The sequence below is a fragment of the Pelodiscus sinensis genome, chromosome 1 (assembly GCF_052426305.1).
Source record: "Pelodiscus sinensis isolate ZL-2025 chromosome 1, ASM5242630v1, whole genome shotgun sequence".
In the NCBI taxonomy this organism is placed as follows: Eukaryota; Metazoa; Chordata; order Testudines; family Trionychidae; genus Pelodiscus; species Pelodiscus sinensis.
The window spans coordinates 254,102,542-254,125,308 of NC_143052.1; the positions used below are offsets into that span (position 1 = coordinate 254,102,542).

The following is a 22,767-nucleotide window of genomic DNA, read 5'->3' on the forward strand; positions in this document are numbered from 1 at the left end:
TAAGTTGTTGTTGTTGTAGGAATGTAAGCGACTAGTTGACTGTCCAATAAACATATGCTTATGGGATAGTTGACTTGATTAGTTGCTTCTCCCCTCCCCACCCTTGCTGCCTCTATCAGAGAGAGGCAGCAAGGGTGGGAGCAGGAGCCAGTGCTGGGGGGAGCCAGCTTAAAAGCTGGTTCCTCCCAACATTGTCTCCGTGAGGGGAGGAGGAGCATAGTGGAGAATAGGCAGCACTTTTGCCTTTGAAATGTAGCAACAGCCCAGCTCTTGCTACATTTCAAAAGCAAAAGTGCCAGGAGACCTGGGGGTGAGCAAGGGACTCAGGCAGTCCTCCGCTGGCCCTGTGCTTCCTGCTTTTTAAATGTATAAGAACCCCTTGCTCAGGAAGGGCAAATACAGGGAGCACAGGGCCAGCAAGGGATTGCTTGAGTCCCCCGTTTGCCCTGTACTCCTTGCGATGCTTCCACTTTTGAAATGTAGCAAAAGCTGGCAGGGTTGTTGTAGGTGAGAACTTAGGCATGGTCTAAACTGAAAAGTTAGGTCAAACCAACTGTGTTGCTCATGGGTTTGAAAAAGTCTGCATCCCTGCATATTGTTGTTAAGCTGATTTAACCCTTGCCATAGACAATGCTAAATTGATGAAAGAATCCTTCAATCAAGTGATTGAATCTTGGGGATGCAGATTATCTCTGCTGATGGGAGAGGGCCAATCTCAGTTCTGTTGGCTCTGCGCTCTCAATACAGAAAACTGTAGTCCTGTGGGGACTGTTGAACCGTGACCACCATAAAACCAAATGTTGACTGACATTATGAATGTACAGGTTTAAGATTTAATTGTACAGCCCTCTGTGCACATTTTTGTGTGTCTCCCGATGTATACACATATTGGCTTCTGCCAGCTGGAAAAAACATGTACATTAATGGAGCTTTTTAAAGAATAAGAGCATGTAAGCTTCAGGTAGCAGTGACTTTTATATAACGCTTGTTACATTTGTGCTCCTTTGAATGTTCTATCTCAAAATTAAGTTTTGGTTGCAATTAAGGCTTTGTTTTTAAATCCAGAAGCCTTTGATAGCTTGGGTTCTGTTTATTTGCACTACCTAATCTCTCATGTTACACTGTGACACCTGATGTCATCTGGGACATTCATGCTTGCAGTACTTAAAGTTTTGTATTTCTGAAGAATTTGCAAGGCATTCTAGATGCATCCTTCCTGCTTTGTGCAACTATAAAAACAAATGAGGTCCATGCTCCTGTGCCTCCACAGGCTCCCGGTTCAATTCTGATATTCGTTGAATTCCAAGCAATTAGTAGATCAAGCTCCATTTACAATTTGTATTTTCATCTATGAATCCTTACGAGAACTATGCTCCTCTCTGCTGGACTTTGATATGCTTTGTTCCGAAATGTGTGAAAGCTGGGAACAAATCATTTTTGGTGGACAAGATCATCCTATGCATGAATTTCCAGAGGAACTAAGTGAATCCATGGTTTGATCTTCTTTAGGAAACACTGCAAAACCTTCTTCCTCTTTGATAAAGACTTTCTACCATAAGAAGAATGACTTTTGCAACACGGATGTACATTCCCTCTTCCCAAAACAACATAAAATTAGACCTGAAACTAAATTAAAAAAATCTTATCCAGACATAGTTTCTGTATCTTTTAAAATGGAAAATCATCAGGGGATTCATGAAATCCACTAAGGACTTAACTATTGCTAACTGATTTTATGTGAAAGGTGCTTAGATAAATGGTAATGGGCAACAGTATAAAATAATAAATTGGAGAATTAAAGATTATTGTGATGATTGGGGTACAAATTTACCCTAATTGTAAGGTGAATTGTCAAAAATGACATCAAAATTCATAAGAAGGTATAATAATCTATAATAACTGTTGATGGAAAGCAGTTTCAGTTTGTACAGTGGTGTTTTGTATTTATTTATTTACTTTTTTTTTTTTTTTTTTTTTTTTAAGGATGCAGCATCTCTAGGATCTCAGAAGGGTGGGATAACCAAACAAGGATGGCTATACAAAGGCAATATGAATAGTGCAATCAGTGTAACTATGCGGGTAAGTTCGTTAATATTCTATGCCATACTCAAAAAATGACTCTATGGATATTTAATATTTTATTGTGGTTCTTTGTCAAGTAGATATGTATATACTATGCTTTTGTTAAAAAGAGCATAGGATTAAGAAGGGAAAGTTTCTTCTTACTTTATAGTAGCAAAATATAATTAAAATGTTACCCATCCCTTCACTATATTCAACAGAGAAGACACTTGAAGTCTTTTTCAAAGACTGTCTGTTAAGGAATTAGGTGTTGTTACAGTTAACTTGACTAGAACTGCACTGCAAGTTTTAATTACGATCAGAAAAGTGACTGTGTAATACGGAGTGGTCTTATTAAGGTCACCTCCCTTTTGTGTGTTGGGTCCAATTTGCTTTATTTTTAAAATAAAATTATTTCTACTTGATTTTATTAGCACCACATTATGCTGACAGTTAACTAAGCTTCAGTTTATATTACTGGCTTAATTGAAAGAAATGGGGACTCAGCTTGACTTTGATTACAGGTGGTACCTACAGAAATACAAGCTTGTACCTCCCTTAGCTGGGACTCTGGTCCAACAACATCTGTAGCCTGGCAGGACCACAGATGTTCCTCAACCACAGTGTCCAGATATAAGGGGGTGGGGCACACTAGGGAGTTCGGGCCCTTGCTGGCAGGTGGTAGCAACTGCAGAGTCCCAGCAGCCCCAGAAACCCTGGTAGCCATGGAGCCTTGGCAGCCCTAGAAGCCACCGAGCCTTGGTAGCTACGGAGCTCCAGCCTGGGAAGTCATAGCCAGGCACGTAGCAGTGGGGCTCGGCCCGAGTCCTAGCTGAGGGCAGCCTGGGCTATGTTGAGAAGGATCTCCCCTCTTTGGGAAATCCTCTTGTTTGGGACCAGTTGGGTCCCGAAGGTGCCGGACAAAGGAGATCCAATTTGTAGCAGCTGACATAACTTGTGACATTTTATTTGTACAAAATTTGCCCTTTTTACAGACCTATTGAGAGAGAAATGGAACTGCATGATGTGCTTTCTCTAGTAATGTCTTAAAATACATTGTCATTCATATCATGATGTATAAAGCACATTATATAAATGTTAGTATTTAAGTGTTGAAGCTGTCATAAATACCTTTAAACTTGCAACCAATATCATGATCATTCATAAATTCATAAGTCATTTGTTCTTCCACTCAACTCTACTCTGATTAGGCCTCAATTGGAGTACAGTCCAATTCTGGTCACTACATTTCAAGAAAGATGTGGGAAAATTGGAGAGGGTCCAGAGAAGAGCAACAAAAATGATTTAAGGTCTAGAAAACATGAGCTGTAAGGCATGGCTGAAGGAACTGGGCTTGTTTAGTTGGAAAAGAAAAGACTGAGAGGGTACATGATAGCAGTTTTCAGGTATCTGAAAGGGTGTCACAAGGAGGAGGGGGGGAAATCTACTTGGCCTCTGACAATAGGAGAAGAAGCAATGGACTTAAATTGCAGCAAGGGAGATTTTGGCTGGACATTAGGAAAAAATTCCGAACTGTCAGAATGGTTAAACACTGGAATAAATTGCCTAGGGAGGTTGTGGTATCTCCATCACTGGAGATATTCAAGAGCATGTTAGACAGACATCTATCAGGGATGATCTCTGTGCTTGGTCCTGTCGTGAGGACAGGGGACTGGACTTGATGATCTCTCGAGGTCCCTTCCAGTTCTAGTGTTCTGTGATTCTATGCTGTCTCCAACGTCTCTTCTATCGGTATATAAGAAACCTTTCCCGTGTTGGAAAGTTAAATGGATGTAAGTGTGTGTGTGTGTGTGTGTGTGTGTGTGTGTGTGTGTGTGTGTGTGTGTGTGTGTGTGTGAGAGATTAAACAGAAAAAAGAAAGTTTTATTTTTAAACTACCTGTACTGATGGTGTATTGCATAATTAAATCACATATGGATTTTGAAATGTCTTTTAACAATACGTTTTTTACTAGTCATTTAAAAGAAGATTTTTCCATTTGATTCAACTTGGTGATGGATCGTATAATCTCAATTTCTACAAAGATGAGAAAATATCTAAAGAGCCAAAAGGATCGATATTTTTGGATTCTTGTATGGGGGTTGTTCAGGTAAATATAATTGTACTGTCTTTTGCATATTGAATGAATTTATTAGAGGAGTATTTTTCTAAATCAACATAATTTTCCTCAATGTTGTAATTATTAAATACATACTCCATAGTATTAAATAGTAACATAAGCAAGAAGTTGCATGGTATTTTAGGAAGAAAAGTAGTTGGATTTAGTAGACAGTGTTTTGAATTTCCAAGTGGTTATTTCTGAAAATGGACACGGTCACTGATTTAAGTGATCTTTATAAGGAAAAACTTTGAGGCAAGTAGCAAAGCAAACAATTGAAGAAAGCATGAAAAATTAATGAAAGCATAAAATTAAGTTCTGTTACATTTTATATAGTTATATGGGTTGTAAAATGTTTTTCATAGCTTCTTGTGTGGGATTTTAGTTGTGGGAATTGCATCAGATTCCCAGCTACCCTTCCAGATGCTTCAGTTTGACCTTTTTACTTTTTAAAAAATGTTTGAAGCAAAAGATATCAAGTAAGTTCTTTGGCAAAAATGTTTTGCTAGTAGCAAGTGCCAGAGGATTGTTTTCATGGAGTTGTGTTATATGTTTAAAGTACAGCATGTAACTGTTTTGTTAGGCAGAGTAGACCTGGAGACAACTGGATTTTTAGGCTCTTAATGTATAATTATACTGAATCTAGACATAATAACCTTAGTGGAAAGGATACATTTCTAGATTATTTTGTATATGTATTTCCTATATCAGGAGTGGGGAACCTTTTTTGGATCAGGGGTTGCTAACTTACAGAGATATCAGTCGGGGTTGCAGAGACCAGCTAGGTTGCAGGGGGTGGGTGGGCGGGCGGGCCAGGGGAGTGCAAGGACTATCTGGGTTGTAGGATTGTATGTGGGTGGGAATGGGGTCTGTGCAAGGGCCAGCTGGGTTGTGGAGGATGCGGGAGTGGACCGGCAAAACCATTCACAAACTTTTGGCAGACTGGTAACATTTTATTTGCATATTCATTGTGCAAATAATGAACATGCAAATACAATGGTGCTGGTCCGCCAAAAGCTCTGGCTTCAGCTCTGGCAGCCGCCGCAGCCTGGCAGCCAGTGGTCCACGGACTGGCGGTTGTGAACTGCTGATCTGATCTGTTCATAGTAATTACTGAACCTCCTTTTTCAGTCTTTGAGTATAATGTCATAGTTGTTTTTGAGGCTGTGGATAGTGTTGCATTATGCACAGCTGCAGTTATGGGGCATGTGGTCACGTTGGTTCAGTGTCAGCCTATGCACATCTGTGGAAGCACTCTGTGGATAAGTCCATATTGTTATTTTAACAGGAAGAATTCATGCAGAATTCTTGTAGTGTTGGTAGGAAGTATCCTGTGGATCTGCACGATATTCAGTGGTGTACTGGAAATATTCCTTGAGTTGTAGATGGTAAAAATAGGCTTCCAGATCACTACCGAACTGTATCATATCCGTAGGGGTGGTGAGTCAAAGAGAGAATTTCTGAAATAGAATGGGCTATTCTGCAGGGCTAAGTGTCTGGTTGGATATATTGACAGGTTATTTGGCTGAATTAAGGGTATCACTCTTGTAGTCCTCTGTGACATGCAAGAGTTTAGTTTACTTCTCTATCAAAGAAAAAGGACAGTAAAGTGTGTGTTGTAAATTAGAGATGTAAGCAAGTAGTTGATTAATCGACTACCTTATAAGCCTAGGCTTATCAGGTAGTCAAGTCAACTGCTTGCATTTTCCCCCTTCATCCTCCTCCTGTCTCTATATCAGTCGCAGCAGACTGGCTGCTTTGCCGCAGCAGCTCCTGTCTATGGGGGGGGGGGGAGGGGGAGTCCACTGGGACCCTCCACAGACAGGGGCTACTGCTGGCTGGGCAGACAGTCCAGCTCAGTCCTGGCTCATGCCGAGACCAAATCTGTCCCCTCGGCTTTTATTGCATTTTAAATTGCAGATCTGCAATGGGGTTTGGTTCCAGCCCAAGCCAGAACTGAGCCAGCTGCATATTGACTAATTAAGTAGTGGATAAAAATTCTATTGATTAGTAAAATAACCTCATTTTAACATTCTTATTATAAATGGCTTGTCTTGTTTGTGTAAAGTCTAGCCACATAGTTTGTGCAGTATGTTGATTGTAATTGATTTTTCACTTTCAGTCCATTGGGTTTGATGTCCATTAGTTTGCACTTGGAAAGGAAAATGTCAGTCTGTCTGTATCTGTGCAAGTTTCTTCATGAAGTTGATGGATTTTCAATTCATATGGTTAAATACAGTGCCTTGCATTGTGACAAGTCTCAGAGAAGAATTTTTGCAGATACAGACTAGGGATGTTAGGGTTTAACCGGTTAACCAATAAGCTAGTGCTTACCTGTTAATGTTATCAGTTAAACTCAGAGAAAACTGGAGTATTGCTTTGTTTTGGCACAGATAAAGCAAAGCTTAAGATTTGAAAACTAGAAGACTATGTTATTGGAAACCAAATTGACTATAGCCCTTTCTGAAACATAACAAATGTTAAGATTTAGGATTAAGAAAAAAGTGGACTCGATTTTAAAAATTTAGACAAAAAATTTAACAATCCCTGTTTGAGAGCCAAAATAACACTGCTTTTTGAAGTTTACAATTATTTACGTAGAGCATGTACATTTTCCTTTCATTAAAAAAAAAAATCAGTTAAGGACTTGAGCAATGCTAGGTAAATGTGCTAGTATTAAAAAACCAAGGTTACTGTACCAGTTGTGTTACTTGTATTCATGTTGAAATCATCAAATTTAAATTTTTAATTAAAAATTTAAAGCTGCCACGGAATTTCTCGTTGACTGCACCAGAGAGTTAAGGGTAGTTTCAGCAGAATGCATATGAAACTAGCCACAGAATATATGAAGTCTTGACTATAATTACAGAACAGTGTGCTTGTGTTGATTTGGAAAAGTGAGGAAGCAGGACCAGTTCCATAAAACATTGCTTATAGATAAGGGCAGCCAGAAAAAGGCCATTCAAAAAGTTAGTCATAACAAATCACGCCTCTTGGTCTTAACTTGCTAGGGTGTTGAGGACTTCATATCTAAACTGTTAGCGAGGTGGTTTCACACTTCTGAATTTTGATCTTGGGACACTCATAAAGGTAGAAACTTTACCGTAAGAATTTTATTACTTAGACATTTGCATAATTTAAACAAATACTCATAGGTTGAGATTTTTAATGCTACATTTGTCTATTGTGCTTGTGTTCTGTATATAATGAAAAATTGGGTGATGGTGAGAAACAAACCTAGATAAAGTTGCTTTTAGTGTTTAGACTGTCACTATGCAGTAAAAATATTTCTAAAGATGGAGCGCAGAAAAAAGAAAGCTTTGTAAATTTTTAACATAATGACACTTGCTGTGTGTGTGTGTGTGTGTGTGTGTGTGTGTGTGTATATATATATATATATATTTTATCGTCGGTGAACACACATAATGTCATGCAAGACAGTTTCCGCTCCTGGTTTACAGGAAGAGGGGAAATGGAAACACTTGGCTAATATGGAAACTTATTTTATTTTATTGCAGAACAACAAAGTGAAACGTTTTGCTTTTGAACTCAAGATGCAAGACAAGAGTAGTTATCTTCTAGCTGCAGACAGTGAACTTGAAATGGAGGAATGGATAGCTACTTTAAACAAAATTCTCCAACTAAACTTTGAAGCTGCAATGCAAGAAAAAAGAAATGGGGACTCTCACGATGGTAAGAAATATTGTTGTTAGTGGCTGTATAATAAATGTATTTGGGCAACACTGATGTAGGTAAAATCCTAAGCATGTTTGGTGGCTAGTGACTTCATTGTTTCCACTTCCTGTAATAGTAGAGATCATAGTCCTTATCCTGTCCTCATGAAATTAATGAGGTTTGCTATTTCAGCTTCATTTTCATAAGAAAAGTTGCCCCAGTATAATTTACAAGATTTAATTAAAACAATATAACTAAATCAGTAATGCGCTGCTTTTCATGACCTTACTTAAGCTAGTACATTGGTAGCATATTATGTCCACACAACACAGCCCTGTATCTAAGTACATCAGGGCTACTCAACACGCAGCCCAAGGGTGGGATCCTTTGAACATGACCTCCACAGGGAACACACTCCACAACCCCAAGTCAGTATAATGGTCTTCTGTTGATACGCGTTTTAGTAGTTAAATTCCTGCACTGTCATTTCTCATTAAAAGTGCAAATCAGGTGGAAATCGGGTAAATATTGCATCTTATTAATATCCACAGAATTGACTTAAATGTGGCCTGTGTGTTGGGTAGTCTAGCCTTAATCTTTGTATTCATGCCAATATGTGTGAAAAGCTGTTTGCATATATTTGCATGTATATACAACCAGAATTAAGTTGCGGCCCTCGGCATGTGCTGTGAGTATCACTGTGGCTCCCTGGGTCTTCCAACGTTGAGTAGCCCTGAAGTACATTTATACTCGGTGTGGGTAACCCAGGGTATGTCTACACATCAAAGTTAATTAAAAATAACAGCCATTATTTTGAATTAACTTTAATAGCGTCTATACAGGCAAACTGCTATTCCGAAATAAAATCGAAATATGAGCCAGCAAGCCATTGGCAGCCATCCCTCCACCTCTCCCCAGAAGCAGACTGCCAGCTCCCAGGACCCTGCCAGGGCCCGGAGAAGGCGGGTGCCTTCCTGGTCCAAGGCAGAGATCATGGACCTTATTTAGGTTTGGGGGGATGCCCCCAATATCCATGCTCTCTGCACCAGATGGAGGAACGCAGTCTTCTATGGCAGGATAGCTGCCAGCCTGACCACCAAAGGCCACATGCGAATCCAGGAGCAGGTTCGCATGAAAATCAAGTTGGTCCCGCATGACCCCCAGTCCTGAGCCCTGAGCTTCCCCTCCCCTTTCTTCCTCTTGCTTCCTCCCTTCAAGCTCTCTCCTCCCAGGTTTCCCCCTCCCCTCTCCCACCCTCTCTCTCCCCCTGTCCCGCCTCCTTTCCCCAGTCTCACCAGAGTTGCATTCCGCTCCCCCCCCCCCCGTTTTGTTGAAGAGAGTTTGTGTTCATGAAAATACCTCTATGTTATTTTACATCAGGAAGGGAGGTTGAGGGGGGAGTAGAGTGGAAGGACGTAAGGGGGGAATGAGGCACAAGCCCCAGTGGGGCAGACCAGGAGGCTCTTAGTGTTCCTCAGGGTGGAAGCTCTCCCGCAAGGCCTCCTGGATACTGACAGCCCCTCGATGGAACTCCTGGATGGTAGCCTGCAGAAAGTGCAGGCAGGCTCACAGCAACAGCCAGAGGGGCAGCTCTGGCTCTATGTTGCAGAGTGCTGTGGTGTCCCAAGTGAGGGCAACCAAAGCGCACAGAGACAAAATGCTTTGTTGTGCCTCATCGAGGTAGATGAGCAAGCAGATAAACCTGAGAACTGGCTGTCCGGGGGGGTCCCTTTAAGCACAAGCCTCAGGCAGCAGCCACACAAAGACACTCCTGACCCGATGCCCTGCCTGAGCTGGTTCCAACCATCCTTCATTTCGATTAATAGTCCACTCAATATGGATGTGCTATTTCAAATTGCATTTTATATGTAGACGCATTATTTCGAAATAACGCTGTAGTGTAGACATATCCCCAGGGTGCCAAGGGCTATTGCTAGACTTCTGTGAATTCTTGGTAATGGATGATGGTATTCAGTGGATGATGGTATTTCAGGTTATATTTCTGTGATCCTTTTTGCTCTATTGTATATTTGAGCTGGTTCTTGGCGGACCATGCCATTTATGCATGGAAATCTGAATATAGTTGTGGTGATACATTTGCAATGAATGTGACTCATGAATAAAAAATTTGGGTCCTCTTCAAGAAGCATTTCAGCCCACGGGAGAAGGCCCATCCATTTGACCCTGGATCAGTGGAGTGTGTGCAAGGAATCAAGCAGGTGAATAGATGCAATGTTAGATAATAGTGGAAGTACTAACTAAAAAGGTGTAGCTGTATCAGGATGACCTTTCCTCTATATGAGCCTTGCATTGATAAGTATGCCCTCCAAAATAGTTAAGTCAAATAGAAAACAGTCTGAATTTTATGATTTAGGGAGCAAGATAAGCATGTAAATTTAGATACAAACACAAATAATTTCTCCTGGGGTGGGGAGGGAGGGGGAGTTATTAGTGCAACTTTTCCATGTTCACAAGTCCTTCCTTTAATCCGACTTTAAACCTGTGTGTACTGTTAGGTAAAGGATTTGGTGTCCATGTGGAAAAGAAGGTACAAACTATTAATTTATGGAATTGCAACAGTTGCTTTATACCAGTGGTTATCCACCAGTAGATTAGGATCTACTGGTAGATCCTGGAGCCTCTGACAGGTGATCCTAACTAGTTTGGCTGGGAGGCCAGTAAGTGCCAACACTTCAGCTGTCCCTCCCCTCACTTCTTTTCTGCTCCTGCCTCCACCTTGAAGCTGCCCCGTGGGAGCTTTGCTTATGCAAGGTGGGGCAGGCAGAAGTGGTGGTCACTGCCCCAGAGAAAGGAGTGGGGTAGGACCCAGGGTATTTGAGGTAGATACTGGATTGACTTAAATTCAAAAAGTGATCTTGTACTTAAAAATGTTGGAGACCATTGCTTTAAACCCTCCAACAAACAGGAAAGAATATAGAAGTCACTGGATTAGCATGAGAGAGGTCAGTAACACACAGCTGTCTCCTCTTTACTTTTATTGATATCAGAAATTATTAGTGTTGATGTAGTAATTACAGTCATAATCTACTTGCTGGAAATAATTTCAGGAAAATGTTTTATCAATAGCTGTTAATTTCAAAATTTTCTATTTTGTAATTGCAGATGATGAACAAAGCAAAATGGAGAGCTCATTATCCAGTTTAGATAGCTACCTTCCTGAAATTGCCAAGGTAGTGTATTCTTTTAAAGCTCATATCAGTGATTGGAATAAAAGAAGTGAGGTATTACAGGCAGTCACCGGGTTACGTACAAGATAGGGACTGTAGGTTTGTTCTTAAGTTGAATTTGTATGTAAGTCGGAACTGGTACATATTGTAGGGGAAACTCTAGCCAAACATTTCTCCAGAGCTCAGTTTTATTCTCCCACACCTCACTTCCCTCAGTCCTTTATTCTCAAGCTGAGGTGTCTGCTGAGAAAAGCCGCTCCGCGTCTCCCTGGTCTGCTGGGGGGGGGGGGGAGGGGCGGGCACTAGCTTCATGTCTCCCTGGTCTGCTGGGGGGAAGCAGCTAGTGCCGGGTTGCCTCACCCCGTTTGTAAGTAGGGATCCAATGTAAGTCGGATCCATGTAACCCGGGGACTGCCTGTATTTTAATAATTGTGGAGGCATAAGGTTGGACATTTGACTGGCCAAGAAATAATTGGTCAATTGACTAGACATATATTGTCAAATAATGTAAGAAAGTCAAATATTTTAAAGCGCTTATTAGAACAGTAACAATAAGGAAAAGGTAACATAATTTATTGTTTCTAGTAGCCTAAGCCTTAGATACTATCATGTTAATTTAAATGAAGTATAGGTTGAATCTCCGAAGTCCCAGCATCCTCAAGACCTGACTGATGCTGAACCAGAGAATTTCCCAGACTATGGGAGGTCAATATTGCCTAGCAGCATTACCGGCACTTCCAGTGTTGGGGTTTTAAAAGACATTTAGGGGTATATTAAAGAGCCAGGACAGGTGGCAGTAAACAATTTTTTTGGGACCACAGGAAACACATGTAAGTAGTCACCCAGCTAACTAAAATCATGCCAGACCACAGATGTTGCTGGACCAGAGAATGCTTGATTAGAGAGGTTCAACCTGTATATGGGAGTTAAAGGTGTTAACATAACAGTCACTGTCCAGCATTAAACAAGGTCTGCGTTTGGTATACAGAGATCTCAGCCTGCTTAGTACCATAACAATCCCACTATAAAATTAATGCCAATGGTTAGACTTTTATTACTTGAGACCCACAAAGAAAAAAAATCAAAATCATGCAAAGAGCTTTGAAACTAAAATTGATTATTGGAGAAAGGTGGTAAGTTAGGGTAATACCTTTTATTGGACAAATTCTGTTGGTGAAGGAGACATTACTAAACTTAAGGTTGCAGCTAAAATACATTCAGATTATTTGTCATAAGAGACTGCTTAAGGTGAAATGGGCTGGTAACGCTTCTGAAATTTCAGGACAATGGAAGATTAGTTAATTATAGACTGTCATAATGATCCATAAATAGTGTCTTTGAGTCCATGGTTTTTAGTGCCTACAAAGCTGTGAATTTAAGCTCCCAGTCTATTTTGAATGTGTTGTGCAAGTTCTTTTTTGAAGATGAGGACTAAGAGGTCAGATAGGGACTGATTGTTTTGTGGAAATGTTCACTGATGGGTGGTATGGTGTTTTTGTTGTCTGTAGCCTTCCTCTTGATTGGTACTCCCTTCTTTTTATGTACCTGTATATTCATACCTGCCTCTGGAATTGCCACTACATGCATCTGACAAAGTGGGTCTTTGCCCACAAAAGCTTATGCTCTGATAAATCTGTTTGTCTGTAAGGTGCCACAGGACTTCTTGTCGTTTATGCAGATTCAGACTAACAAGGCTGCCCCTCTGACGGTGTTTTTGCATTTTGTCACTTTTCTGTATGAGCTAATTCGAGAGAATAGTCATTGTCTGGTTTCACTCACATTATCTGTATTGGGCCATTTGATGCACTAAAAGAGGTACACATGAGAGTCTTAGGGTATGTCTAGACTACATGCCTCTGTCGCCAGAGCTGTTTGGTGATTAGCTGTTTGGTGGCTCAGCGCGGCAGCCATGTAAATTTAAATGAAGCGGCAATTATTTAAATCGCCGCTTCATTTTCCTATGTCTGGTAGCCTAATCTACATGCCTCTGGCGACAGAGGCATGTAGTCTAGACGTACCCATACATAAGAGGCATAGACCTTGAAAGAAGTATTGTGGGAGGTACTGATCACATAGCAGTAGGGATAAGTCTCCAGGATTTCTGCGTGTTATGACAGGTCTGGTGCCACTGTGAGTTAGCTAGTCCTGAAAATGCTGTGGAGTTTTTGGAAGAAGTCTGTTATGTTCTGGCCTAAGTGGCCCTTTCTATGGTGAGTGATTTGAGAGTGGTTTCTATGAGGCCCAAAATTCCATCAGTGAAGTTCTGTGGACAGATCTGCTGGATCTGCCTGGGTCCCCTTGTTTGTGTATATTGGGAAGGTTGCTAGAGTCGGGTTTGTAGGGGATGAAGTAGTAGAATATCTATTGGGGTTGTTTCTGGAAGGATTTGATGGTCTATAATTCTTTGTTGTGGGGCCTTCTTTGAGCTCTTTATAGTAGGTGGTGTTGGAGAATTGTCAGCTGGCCTTTTTGATGTAGTTGTGGCTGAGGACTTTGATGGCATCCCTTTTTTTGTGTTGTAATCATCTGGTACTTGGATTTCAATAATTATATAGCAGTCCCATCAGTGTTAGAGAGATTGTCATGGATATTATGTTTGTTAGGAAAAAATGTCTGAAATCCTTCAGGTAGTCCGTGTAATAAGCAAGTTATATGGTTTTGTCCACTGGGATGTGCAGTCAGATGATTACTTTTTCCTTCTGATTGTCATTGGGGATATGGCAGTTATTATGGAATCATCTTTGTTGTGAGAATTCTTTGTGGCAGAGTTGGTGAAAGAATTCCTCTAGATCTCTGTGTAGGGAATAATTCCAGACATGCTGGTTGCAGGTGAAAACAAGCAGAGGATTTATTGGCTCACACAGCTGGTGGAGTACCCATCAGGGGTTAGCCTGGTGAGCACTAACTTAACCAAAACATACATTAGATCATATAGGCAGCAGATGGGCGGAGGGGAAGTGTTTTGATAGGTTTAGCAGCGGAAATGAAATATGCACATAAGCCAATGAAATATAAAGGTTACATAGGATCCCCACCCGTCGCCAATTAAACATGTTATCACTAATATAAGTAGTTATTCCTAACAAGCTAAATGAGCCAACAGAAACAAAGGCATGTTGATGGTCAATTTTGTTGGCGGAAATATGCCGCGGGGGTGAGATTGCCTTGGGTCGGTGCGGCCTTTGGGGTCCAGGCTTATTTTTAGGAATAAAGCAGACAATAAAAAAAAATCTTGTGCAGTTGTGTGGTTGTTTGGTACTGGCCTTATCAAAGTGAGGCCCTTTTGGAATGTGATTGCCAGGATGACCAGGGTCAAGTTAACTGCTGTCTGTATGCTTTCCAGGCCTGGCCTTAATTTAGGAATTGAGTTGTCAGTTCTCAGCAAGAGACCATGGACTGCCTCAGTTTACCCCTACACTCTGCATGTCAGTACTGTTTTAGGTTGTTACACTAAAAATCATGAACTCAATGAAGAAGTTAGATTTATGTCTGATTGTCACAATCTGTAATGTGTAACTCACTTTTAATCTGTGACTGCAGAGGTGTTAACTGTTCGCTTTACCTTGAATGGTCACATGAAACCGGTGTTAATCTTTTATATTTAACAGTCTGTTCCACTTCATATTTAACTGTGACAGATGACCTTTCTTGTACCTGACTTGTGAGTAATCACATTCCTATTTTAGACAAACCAAACCAGTAGGGAGAGAAAAGGTATGATAGTAAATATGAGCAAAATACATGTTTTGCTGGCCTTCTCAGGACCTAGGGTGGCAGGTCAGTCATCAACAGATGCCTAGGGCTAGCAGGCTGGCCATGATAACTGTTTCTCTAAACCCCAGCTCATATGCTTGGTCAGTGACATTGTGATTAATCTGGTCAGGTCACTCTCTTTGACTGGTCATCTTTAGGCTGAGCAGGGCTGGATAGGTAGTCTCATCTTATTGTGCTCATGACACACAGTACAGTTCAAGAACATGTGAGAAGCCAAGAGAGGAAGGACCAAATAAGACTGGGAGGGGAGAAGCAGAAAGGAGCACATGTGGGAGGGGAAAAGAGCAGGATCTCGCATGTATCAGGCTGGGTTCCTCATTGGTGTCTGGTGTCACGTGAACAATTCTTTCTCCGTAGCCACAGAGATAGTAAAAGGTGGTGGTTCTTCGAGTGATGTCCCCATGGATGCTCCACTGTTGGCGTTGGGTTTGTCCAGGCACCATGAATCAGAGACTTTTAGGGCAGTGTCCAGTCGGACTGCATATGCGCAAGCAGCGAGTGACGTTCCCGCCTTTTGAAGTTAGTGTGCACAGCCCAAATCCCCTCAGTTTCTTCTTCGCTGCCCTCCGCTATGGATGGACTTCCAACCCTTTCCTCCTCAGCGAACCTCTGAAAAATAAGAGATATTTATTCAGATAGTGTTGACTTAACCCATTAGTTCTTTCTCTGTTAACACAGTTTAAATTTTTTTTAAATCTGCTTTTTCCCTTCCGCTTGTTTATAGCTTAGTTAGATTAGCAGTTGACCACCATGCAGCAGCAAGCTGCAGCAAACTACCAAACAAAAACAAACCCCAACTAACCCCCTCCTTCCACACCACCACAGACAGCTTTACTCGTAACTACAGTAACAAGGGGCATAGCCTGCCACCGGGAGAGATGCCAGACTCTCCTAAAGTCAAAAGATGCAACAAATGCTGAGAGACTACGCCAGCCTCTGATGGTCACAGTGAAGGCATACGCTGTTTGCGAGACACGCATGTTTCAGAAAAATGTGTCTATTGTGGCAGTCTTACCAGGACAGAGCTCAGGATACACATGCTGTCCATTGATAAAGCCCTAGACCCCCATACGTATAAACGGGGCAGTAAGGTCTCAGGTGCGATGTCTCCTCAGGGGAACCTCTTCAGTCCTTCACCTTGGAAAGTATGTTAAAAAACCAAGCCCTTCACCAACCTGCTCCCTCCTGTCACAAATGAGTAAGGGATATGAACCTGGCACCTCAGGCATGGGAAACTCTTAAGCCTCCTCACTAACCAGCTCAAAAGTGCACTCTAAACATGCTGTGAAATTAGCTCCCCAACCATCAAAAAGGGCACCTACTAATTCTGGTGTGATCAAGTAGGCGTGGTAAGAGTGGAGAGCCTCTCGCTGATAATGAGGAATGAGAGCTGTGTCATGCTGAAGACACTGTGGGAGATCTGGGTCAGTTCTCCTGTCGTTTATTGGCGGAGCATGTGTTTTGTGCACTGGGGAACGGTGTCACATTGATTTGTGCCCTGCTGCCAAGTCCGCCAGTGCCTATGGTGGAAGCATGGGTGAAGTTGATACCCCAGGAGATCTGGTGGGAGGCATGGAAGGGCAGTTAAAACTAGCTCTCTTATTTCTTGGTGCCTGAGCTGAAAGCTGTGCTGTGGGCTCTCACCATTCTGTTAAGGGCCGTGAATTAACAGAAGCACCACCAGCACTACTGGCACCCATGATGCTGCCAGCACAGGCAATATCCCCTGCACGGTGTGAGCCCCCAGGACAGCTTTCAGCTCTTTGTGATAGAGGCAGCAAGGAGGGGGAACCAACTAGTCATCTAGTGTATTGACTATCCGATGAGCTTTTGCTTATCGGATAGCTGACTTGTCAATTAGTTGCTTACAACCCTAGTTTAAAGATTTATATGCAGGCATATTTATCTCTTAACATTTTAATGCATCCTAATAAGCTCTGGAGCATATTTACGATAAAAGCAAGTTAACTGGGTCTTTTGGATACATATTTGTTTTTGTAGTCAGGAGCTTAATTGTAGTTGTATTGACTTTAATCGCTCTCACGTATAAGGAGCCCGATGTGAAAAATTCTCCACCCATTGCTATGCATGTAATTTATATAAGGCTGATGGTTGATTAATTCTAATGCTTTCAGTTGGACAGTGTAAAGGCCACTGAATGTGTTACATTCCTCCATGGTGGTCTAGGCTTATCAGGTAGTCGAGTCAACTAATGGCATTTCACACACACCCCTTGCTTCCTCTGTATGAGAGGCAGCAAGGAGGAGGGGGAAGCAGGAGCTGGTGCTGGGGGGAACCAGCTTAAAAACTGGTTTTCCTCAGCACTGTCTTCGTAGTGGTGGAGTTAGGAAGGGGGGCAGAGGTGTAGCAGCCTCTGAAGCAGTCCCAGCTCACACTGGATCCTGCGCTGTTCCTCTGCCTTGTAAATGCGGTAAGAGCCATGCAGCTGTTACTATATTTAAAAGGCTGAGCCACAGTAGGGGTAGCGAGTGCCCCTCCCCATTGACTAATCGAGTTGTTGATAGAAATTCCATTGACTACTTGATTAGCTGATTATCTGCAATTTAAGATCCCTAGTTCTAGTCAGATTTAGTGCATTACAAGGTAGCATGTTTGTGTGTGTCATCTTGCTTTCATTGGGTCAGAGTTATAGATGATTCTCACAGGGGAGATGGTAGGCATTTGACGCAGATGACCATACCACATTAGAGATGTCAACAGTTGACATCTTTAACCTGGACATCGCTCTAATGAGCCTCAACTCTGAGCCTTCCCTCTTCAGGGTAACACATTCTTTGTTCTGATATGTAAATAAACAGTGTTAGAGAATGAATTCATTATAAATCAATGGCATTTTTAAGTGGGAATTGGGTGGTAAATTAATTAGTATTAGATTTATTAGTGTTCTTTAAACCAAGTTAAATTACTAAAATGCTCTTGTGATATTGGACTATTTAATTGTCAGAATAAATCAGCAGGGTAGTACTGAAAACTAGCCTTGCTGCCTTTGTTTGTCTGCATCATTTTGTTGAGTAAATGGAGAATCATTTTTTCAAAAAGTTACTTTATGCATATAGTCTGATGCAAAACTGTTGTACAACATGGCCAATAGTAGGAGAAAATAAATTTGCAGTCGTTGGGCTTCATATTAGTTTAGTTGTGTGCTTTTTTTTAAGATACTGAAATGACATTGTACTATCATTCGCAATCAACATTTAAGTTCAGAATTTTCCTTTATGTAATTCTATAGTCAAAAGAATTAAGTCTGAAGACAATTTAGATAATGAATATAAAGTTTGACCTTTTGATTGTATAATAATATGTTTTCTCTAGAATATAACGTCTTTAAAAAGGAATCTTTAGCCCCGGGGTTTTGCTTTTATTCAAGTCTGATTTTGCACCTGCTTATTAAAGCTAATTTTAGTGCTGAAAATGCTAATTCCTGTTTCCCAGAACTTTTGATGGGAGTTGTTTTAGCTTCTTAGCTTATATATTTGTTTTAGTTGGTGTGGTTTTTTTTCTGGTGTGTTGTTTGTTTGGGCAGTGATGATTTGTTGTTCCATGCGTCCAATCTGTTTTGCATTGCTTCCCTCAAAATATTTTCTTCAGAAAAGTCTCTCATTCTGTCCTCCTGTATTCTTTCTTGCCATTTAAATAATGACCTGTAAAACATGCTCTATTTTCTTCTACCATATCGATTTTTACTGCTGATAAATGAATGCAAATTAATTTTGTGCCGTTTTGTTGTTGTATTTGGTTGTTTTGAATGGATTACTTTTGTGCAGTCAGCTCCTCTGTGAGTCTTCTGTTTTTCATCTATTTCAAATTACGTATTGGGGTCTGCTACCAGTTTATCTGATACATTGATCTCTCTACTGTTTCCTCTAAAAAAGACATTAAGGGGCATCATGTAAAACACTTGGCTTTCTTTGCCTGCTTTTTGACCCCTAGCAAGAATAGAATAGTGCCAAGTTTCCAGCTTCCTGTCACTGTCTTTGTCTTTGTAATTAAAATATTGCAAAACAGGACGTGATGGACAGGAAGGCTGAGATTTAATAAAAAAATCAGAATATTGTACAATATTCTGAAGTGCTAATATTAATCGGTTGGAAATTTACCATATTTTTGTGACTGAGGTTGTGTGCTTCAGCATTTGCACATAAGAGCACATTGACCGTATCTGTCTAGAGATCTGCATACCTGTTAATTCCTTCTGGTCAAAGTAAATGGAATTTATCTAATTTAAGTACTCTTTCCATTTTGCAGATGGGAAAACTAAAGCACAGAGGCTAAATAATTTGCTGAAAGTTAAAATGGAAGGTTTGTTACAGAGTAGGAAACAGAACGTAGGTCTCCCAAGTTCTAAACTAGTGTCGCAAACAAAATACATACTTCTGTGGTTTTCTCTAATTTTTGGTGTTACATGTTGTTATTCCCAGCTGGGAAAATGTGTGGAATGCCAATGATAGCACCACTACTCTAATTCCTGCTCAGTATGTTTCTCTTCCTCTTTTTCATGTTTTCTCCACCTACTACACCTTCTGTTTTCTCTGTTTCCTGGGAAAATGTTTGTCTCCCTTTTCCAACCCTTTATTTTTTCTTTTCTGTAGGAAAAAAAGCTACCAATATTTTCTGTATGGAAGGGGTTCTGCCTAACAGTTTAGTTCGTTTGTACAACCTTTCCCTTAGTGCTAAGAGCATGAAGTAGAGAAAGATAAATAGGATTAATCTCTTTTCTTCTGGCCATTTTCCTCTATTTTTTTTTTTACCTGTTAGAGCGGAAATGGCCTACAGAAGATTTTCTTGTGGTCTGTAGAAAGGTGGCTGTTGTCATGAAACCATCTGATATCTCTCTCCTAACTCTCTTGTTCTTTGAGATGTGTTGCTCATGGCCATTCCATGACCTACCTTCCTTCCCCTGTGTCAGAGTTCCAGCAAGAGAAGTGAAGGAAGGGAAGTGGCACTCCTTATACTGACACACAACACATTTCAGAGAGCACAATGGCTGTCCCTACGGATACTGTGAGGGAAAAACTTCTGGCACTGGTATATCTGGCAACCATACACCCCTAGAATGGAATACACACGAGCAGCACATCTCAAAGAACAGTAGTTACAAGAGATAGGTAACCAACATTTTTAAAGACTGTTATGAAGGAGGTTAATGGGTTACTTTTGCAGATATTTATATGGAGCATTTCTCAGGAGTGGGGAGGAGCATAGAAGAAAGCATAAAGGTGCTTATCTGAAAATGAAACAATGGTGCTGGAGGCAATACAGAGTAAGAAATGATAGTGTTAGATAGTGCTTCATTTTTTACTCCTAGATCCTGTATCTAGGCAGTATCAAAATTGCATATTTTCTTATCATAGAATCATAGAATACTAGGACTGGAAGGGACCTCGAGAGGTCATTGAGTCCAGTCCCCTGCCCTCATGGCAGGACCAAATACTGTCTAGAACATCCCTGATAGACATTTATCTAACCTACTCTTAAATATCTCCAGAGATGGGGATTCCACAACCTCCCTGGACAATTTATTCCAGTGTTTGACCACCCTTTTTCCTAATGTCCAACCTAAACCTCCCTTGCTGCACTTTAAGCCCATTGCTGCTTGTTCTATCCTCAGAGGCCAAGATGAACAAGTTTTCTCCCTCCTCCTTGTGACGCCCTTTTAGATATCTGAAAACTATCATGTCCCCCCTCAATCTTCTCTTTTCTAAACTAAACAAACCCAATTCCTTCAGCCTTCCCTCACAGGTCATGTTCTCTAGACCTTTAATCATTCTCATTGCTCTTCTCTGAACCCCCTCCAATTTTTCCCACATCCTTCTTGAAATGCGGTGCCCAGAACTGGACACAATACTCCAATTGAGGCCTAACCAGTGCAGAGAAGAGCGGAAGAATGACTTCTCGTGTCTTGCTCACAACACACCTGTTAATACATCCCAAAATTATGTTTGCTTTCTTTACAACAGCATCACACTGCTGACTCGTATTTAACTTGTGGTCCACTATAACCCCTAGATCCCTTTCTGCCGTACTCCTTCCCAGACCGTCGCTTCCCATTCTGCACAATTCGCTTATTGTGCAGTGTCTCAAAGATTTGACTTTTCCTCTTTGCTTCCCCTGCCAAAAGTTTTATTCAAGTCATGATCACATCAGACCTTGGCTATTGCAGTATCTATATTTGGCATCAGTGATTACAGTTTGATTCAGAGTGTTTGCTGTACAGCAGGGGTGAGGTTGACGTCCAGTGCATTGGCTGCTCATGATTTGTCAGGATTAGTCACTGGTGAGGTGCCAGGTGTATGTTTATATGAACATCTACAGGCATAGAACCCTGTAACAGTTTGCCATTCCTGGCCAATGGGAAGTGATGGCCCAGCCAGCGCTGCTACCTGCAGCTTCCAATGGGCAGGAATGGCAAACTGTCACCACAGGGAACCACAGGTGCCTGTGGATACTCAGGTAAACAAACCACCTGATGGCCCACCATCAGTTATGATAAAACTTTTAAAACCTTTTACAGCTTAGTGCTGTGCTCCTTCTCCTCCCTGTCTAAGTGAAAGGTTGGCACCTGCCTAATAGTTAGCTAATTATACCAGCATTGAGTGCTCTATTTCTCTCCTAAGTACCTTCATGCTTTCTCCCATGCCACCTCTTAGGCTGAGAAAAAAGCTCATAGTCACAATACACAAGGACGTCAACTTGTCTTCCATGTCGTTCCTCAAATCTCATCTCTTCTGTAATTCATATAGGAACTTGATCTGACAAGGGGTAGGCAGGTGAAAAACTATGATTATGGCTTCTGATTGGCTAAGAATTGTGCTCGTTGACCAGGGCTGGCCCACAACATTTTGGCACCTGAGGCAGGGAGCTCAAATGACGCCCCCATGCCCCCTCTCTTGGGCCAAAACTTTGAAAGGTCTCAATTCTGCCTCCTTCTGTTCTCCTCTCCTCATGGTACTACAGAGAGAATACATATGCACCAGTAGCAGACACAGTTTTCTACACTCTGGGTCTTAGTGGCTCCCCCTCAGTCTGGCATCTGAGGCAGCCACTTCAGTTTGCCTCATGGTAAGGCCAGCCCTGTTGTTGACTTTTTGTTTCTCTGTCTCTCTTGTTCCCCATTGCAACACCCTTGTCTTACCCATCTATTGTGAGTAGGGCTAAAATTTTGTCACTATTATTTTTAGTAAACATAATGTTCAAGTTGTGGACAGTAACAAAAAATTCATGGAAGTCTGTGACCCATCCCTAACTTTTACTAGAAAAAAACTGACAGAATGGGGAGAGTCCAGGACCCCACTCATCATGGGTTGGAGTGCAGAGTCGTCCTCACTACAGTTGGCAGCAGCTTGGAGCTGGGCAGTCTACCTCTGGCATTTGGGAGTTGTATGATCCCATCACTACCCATGGTGGCAGCTGGGAGCTGTAGGAGCCCCTCAATGCCTGAAACTGGGGATTGTGGAGGGACTGACTTTCTGCAGTGGCGGCTATGGGGGCTGAGGGTGCTTCCTGCAGCAGTAGCTCCTGGAGCTGCAAGATCTTTTTGCTGCCACTGGGGGGGACAGTGGTTCAGTGTTGATGTGGAGTGGAGATCCCCACTATCTGTAGAGGCAGGAAGTTGTGAAGAGTGGGAGATACCACTCCAGGGCTGAAGTGCAAATGTCATGGAGATCTCTGGAATAATGTACAGATTCTGTGGCTTCCATGCTAAAATCATAGCCTCAGTTACAACAGCTCTCTTTTTGAAATTGTAAAGCTCTTTGTGGTTGGAACTGGATTTGTTTTCTGTTTGCATAATGCTTAGCACAAAGGGGCCCAGTGTCATGGAGGAATCATGTATACCAAATATAAAATTGTATACCAAATGTATTTAAGCAACAGTTATAGGTGTCAATGGGGTACAATTGCCGGTAGTAGTAGTTTGTGTAGTTATGAATA

General features: G+C 41.5%; 1 protein-coding gene across 10 annotated transcripts in view; it reads left to right on the forward strand.

Annotated features, from left to right (window-relative positions):
- The window catches only part of DOCK9 (dedicator of cytokinesis 9), a 307,165-nt gene that overhangs the window by 131,055 nt on the left and 153,343 nt on the right, over positions 1 to 22,767 (forward strand). For all 10 annotated transcript variants that reach the window (XM_075918762.2, XM_075918765.2, XM_075918764.2 and 7 more), the window contains exons 6-9: positions 1,984 to 2,079; positions 4,037 to 4,171; positions 7,699 to 7,873; positions 10,979 to 11,046. In XM_075918762.2, the coding sequence (XP_075774877.2) occupies positions 1,984 to 2,079; positions 4,037 to 4,171; positions 7,699 to 7,873; positions 10,979 to 11,046 (474 nt within the window). The remainder of the gene's footprint in view (positions 1 to 1,983; positions 2,080 to 4,036; positions 4,172 to 7,698; positions 7,874 to 10,978; positions 11,047 to 22,767) is intronic.